The sequence below is a fragment of the Sinocyclocheilus anshuiensis genome, unplaced genomic scaffold (assembly GCF_001515605.1).
Source record: "Sinocyclocheilus anshuiensis isolate Anshui unplaced genomic scaffold, SAMN03320099.WGS_v1.1 scaffold375, whole genome shotgun sequence".
Classification (NCBI taxonomy): domain Eukaryota; kingdom Metazoa; phylum Chordata; class Actinopteri; order Cypriniformes; family Cyprinidae; genus Sinocyclocheilus; species Sinocyclocheilus anshuiensis.
Genome location: NW_015549594.1, coordinates 603,442 through 608,099, shown reverse-complemented (window position 1 = coordinate 608,099; position 4,658 = coordinate 603,442). Strand labels below are relative to the sequence as shown.

Genomic DNA, 4,658 nt, shown 5'->3' with positions numbered 1-4,658 from the left:
ATTTGTCTATATATATATATATATATATATATATATATATATATATATATATACACTCAAAGTCGAATATCTAAAAGTTGCTCCTGAAGTGTACTGCATTATTTGAATAATAACCATATGAAAAGTTTTTTTTGATCTGGTGTACATCAGGAGCAATGAAAGCCGAACAGATCTAGTCTCAGATGTGGTTATTACTGATGTCTGCGGCAGAGATGTCTGGTTAATAGAGCTTAAGTGGAATTAGCTGACTGCCTGTGGTGAGAAAACATCATCCTTGCCCAGACGGAGAATACATTAGTATATGGGTTTCTTAGTTTAGTCTTATGACATGCAAAACCTGCCTCTAACGCAGCGCTGAATTTTCAGCAGCCATTACTCCAGTCTTCAGTGTCACATGATCTTTCAGAAATTATTCTAATATGCTGATTTATTATCAGTGTTGAAACTGTTGTGCTGCTTAATATTTTTATTTTTAATTTTTTAAATTTTTTTGGAACCTATGATACTTTTTTCTTTGATTTTGATGAATAAAATGTTAAAAATAAAGAACAGCATTTATTCAAATTTATTCAAAACTGATGCTCCAGAAGGAAAAACCAGACTAAAGACTTTGTGGGACTTGAAGGATTTTTCAGAAGAACAGCAGGCAGTTTAACTGTTTAGGACAAACAAGGGACTCATGAACAACTATCAAAAACACAAAAAAAAAACAGCTGTGGATCATTCAGGTAAGAACACAGTATTAAGAATCAAGTGTATGCAAACTTTTGAATGGGGTCATTTTTATAAATTCAACTATTCTTTTCTCTCGTGGACTATATGTAAACATTTTATGTGGAATGCTGACTGCCTGTGGTGAGAAAACATCATCCTTGCCCAGACGGAGAATACATTAGTATATGGGTTTCTTAGTTTAGTCTTATGACATGCAAAACCTGCCTCTAAGGTCTGTTTAAAAGTCAGATTTCATTTTTGTTTGGAAGCTGAAATGATTCTGCAGAAATGTCTGAAATAGAGGAATACTGCACAGTACCAGCCATAGATACCGGAGTCCAGACCTAATTTTGAATTCTTAGCCATTCTCCTCACATCAAGGGTTCAAGACAGTCATAGTACACTGACAATGATTTGTTCATTATCCCAACTGTGATGTGAAATTGTTTCCGCCCTGATAAAATGTAATTCAAATCGTCTTTAACTAAGCTTAAATTACAGTGAGAGACCAATAAGGGATGAAAACATTTATTTCAGTGAGATTGCTTCACCATTTCCCTCGCTGCCTGTTCCTGAAAAGCTCTGATGTTGAATCAGGACACTTATGCAGTCTAGCTTAACAATGTTTCCTTAAGACAACACAAAAGTTACTCAATTGTTACTGTATATTTAAAGTGGAATGGCTAATGATGTAATTTTAAACAGCCTACTCATCCAAATCAGGTCTACAAGGGCGAGACTTTGAAAATGTTTAAAGAATGAAGCTTGCATAATTATACATATAACACGTTTAAGCGTAATTGTTATTTAATTTGTAATGCCACATCAGCTGTGAATGCGTAATTATTCAGAGCCCATTTCAGGGACAGATTAAACCCATTCTCTACTAAATTGCAACAGAAAATCTCCATTGAAAATCATTTTTAGTAGGACTAAATTTGAACTAAATTTGAACTTGTATACACACACACATATACAAAAGCACAGTTGGATCTTACCATGCCTACTTGTGAAACTATGAAAAATTAACAAATAATTAGACTGAAAAATGTTCATAATTTCACTTCAGTTGCACCCTTGAAAATAGCAGCAGTCCAACAGAAAAAGGGCTGATAAAGTTGGTGTTCTGAGACTATGACAACATTAATCACAGTCTATAATAGATAAAGGCTCAAAGTGAGAGAGATGGTGAGGTGGGTTGTGTAAGGGCAGAGTAAGAGAGGCCACATGGTCGCTCATCTCATTTGAATCACATGGATGGTAATTAATGTGGCTACTGGGACGTTGTGATAGTGTCTGTGTGCTGTTCTGGGTTTTTGCCCTTGAGGAACATTGCCACCATGACACACGGGAGACAGCAGTGCCATGATTGCTGTGATCCTTAAGTAAGGTCATCATTCATTCTCTATAGGGTGGGTGACAAGTGCAGGCTATCCTAAACCTCTTTGTTAAAATGTGTTTTTGAAGGAAAAATAAGGAAAACATATGTTATGCAAGCTACACAAGTAACGTTAAACAAACAACACAAAGAAAGTGAATGGTTTAGCAAATAAATAGTGGTGATGCATTTTTACTGTTCAGAGGAACTCGTGTCTCCAATGTTGAGTGGAATGAGGCTTGAGGCTTTTTTCCCTCCATTATATTACTTTGGTCTTACCACTCTCACCACACTCACAGTCATCTATCATCTGGCCCCCAGTGATCAAAGTGGATGAGACAGTGTTTTTTTTTCTGCTGGTTTGATGGATCTAGTGCCACTAGGTTCATCAGCAAATGAAAGGCTTACCGATTCCCAACACACCTGGCCAGCAAGCATGCAGGCCCATGACTTTGATTTGTACCGAAGACTTTTATTTTTTACCCACTTAGGAATCTTAGGATGTTCTTAATGGCACCGAAAACAAAGGCTGTATGACTTGATGGAAAATAATTGAACTTTTCAAAGCAAAATTCAAGCTATTACGAAAAAAGGATTTCAGTAAATTAGTAAAACTTTGTAAATGTAATATCTAATAAAACATATTTATAAAACTATTTATGAAGTATTTGTGAAGATTTTTACATTTATAAAACTGTGAAACATAACGTACAAGAGAGATATACCTTTATTACTGACTTTATATTTAATACAAATATATATATATATATATATATATATATAATACATTAAAAAATAAAATGTACTTATAAAACTATCTCGAGGACCATCCCCAGACAACTGTGCTCGTGTGGTGGTGTTTAGTCCCACCAGATAGAAGCCACAGAGGCAGTTGTCCGGGTAGTGCGTGAGGGGGGCCAGGGACAGAAAGTCGTTGGTGTGGTCCTCAAGAGCGCGTTCCTCCTGCTCCAGCTGGAGGATTTGGAACGCCGGATAATCCATGGTACAAACAAAATAAAAACTGACAAAAACTGGCAAAAACAAACGAGGGGAAAGACGCCGCTATACTTTACTTTTTTAGGGTCAGTTATTCTGTCACGGTCAAGGTGTGTGGAGGCAGGCAGGATGACAAGGATTCAAATAAGGACATTTAATGTAGCGACAACAAGGCAGACAAGACATACACACTCAGGGTAACATTCACAATAACCGACCAAACTAGAAAACAAGAGACAGGAACTTATAGGGCAGATAACGAGGGGCAGACAGGTGAGCACACTGAGGATAATTAACTGATAATGAGGACAGGAACAACCAAATAAGGACACAGAGGGAGAAACCACTACAAACAGACCACAGGGGTGTTACATCTAGGGTACTATAATAATACTACATTTCTCCTGTCTTGGACAGTAAAACCGCGAGTGAGACTCATCAAGAAAGCTTTCTCAGATTCTGGAGGGTTTCGTGTGAGTTGTTTGGCAACAGGATTTTACCCTCGTCACATCAACCTGACCCTGTTCAGAGACGGGCAGCTTGTATCTGATCATGAGATCACTGGAGGAGATCTGCTGCCCAATGCTGACGGGACGTACCAGATGAGGAAGAGTCTGGAGATCAGAGCTGCAGATAAACACAGATACACCTGCTCTGCCACACACCTCAGTCTGGACAACAAACTGGACATTGATTTGGGTATGGTCATTAGATTATTTATTTAGTTTCGATGCTTAAACCTGATTGACTTCATTCTTCTTTTTGCTACGTTTGGAACCATTTCATTCAACAGACAAAAGTAACTGGTAAAAAATGTATGTTAATTAACTTCATACTTCAGAGTGTCAAGGGGAAACATTTAAGCAGGTGATTTCCTCAGTGCTTGTGGTTTTGGCATTGGGACTGGTGTTGATGACTGTGATTGGCGTTTTTAAATGGAGGAGAAGGCGTCACTCAGGTAATACATGACATGTCCTAGACAAAACATATTAGATTCATTCAGACTATAGAGATCTATCAATAAAAAAATGCTGTCCATTTTATGTATAACTATTTTCCTGTTTTGTTGTAGCTTCCTCCACAAGTGACTACTCTTCTGCTTCTAGTGAGTATTTTCTGTTTGTGTTTGTGTAATGTTTTGTGGTTCTGTAAATGTTTTAGCTTTCTCACACCTATTATTATTGGTACTTGCATTAGAGCATAATATGACTCATTAATTTGCATGAAGAATAACAACAATATTGATTTGTCTGAATATTTTTTAACCAATATTCTTTCTAATTTCATTTTCAGCAACTGAAGACAATGTGGATAAAACATAATTAAATGAATGGGCAAGTAAATATGTAGCCTATAGATGCATATAATATTAGAAAGTACTGATAACAATATGCATAAATAGAATATAATAGCAGTGGCACATGCATATTCCTTTCATGGTCATTATATTTCCATTTGTAGTTTGTGTGTACTAATAGCCTTGTTAAGATCAACTGGCTGGTGCTTTTTCTTTACATGGATTGTCATTAACAAGCTCATATGAGTCAGATTGTGTAATCTATCAGAAAGT

The 4,658-nt window shown here is 36.6% G+C and overlaps 1 protein-coding gene across 1 annotated transcript in view; it reads left to right on the top strand.

Moving 5' to 3' along the window:
- The window catches only part of LOC107658304 (HLA class I histocompatibility antigen, A-36 alpha chain-like), a 61,835-nt gene extending 57,425 nt beyond the window's left edge, over positions 1-4,410 (top strand). Inside the window, exons 3-7 of the mRNA XM_016446836.1 lie at positions 2,957-3,095; positions 3,416-3,787; positions 3,930-4,046; positions 4,161-4,193; positions 4,382-4,410. Coding sequence (XP_016302322.1) covers positions 2,957-3,095; positions 3,416-3,787; positions 3,930-4,046; positions 4,161-4,193; positions 4,382-4,410 — 690 coding nt within the window. The remainder of the gene's footprint in view (positions 1-2,956; positions 3,096-3,415; positions 3,788-3,929; positions 4,047-4,160; positions 4,194-4,381) is intronic.
- Positions 4,411-4,658: the final 248 nt, after the last annotated feature.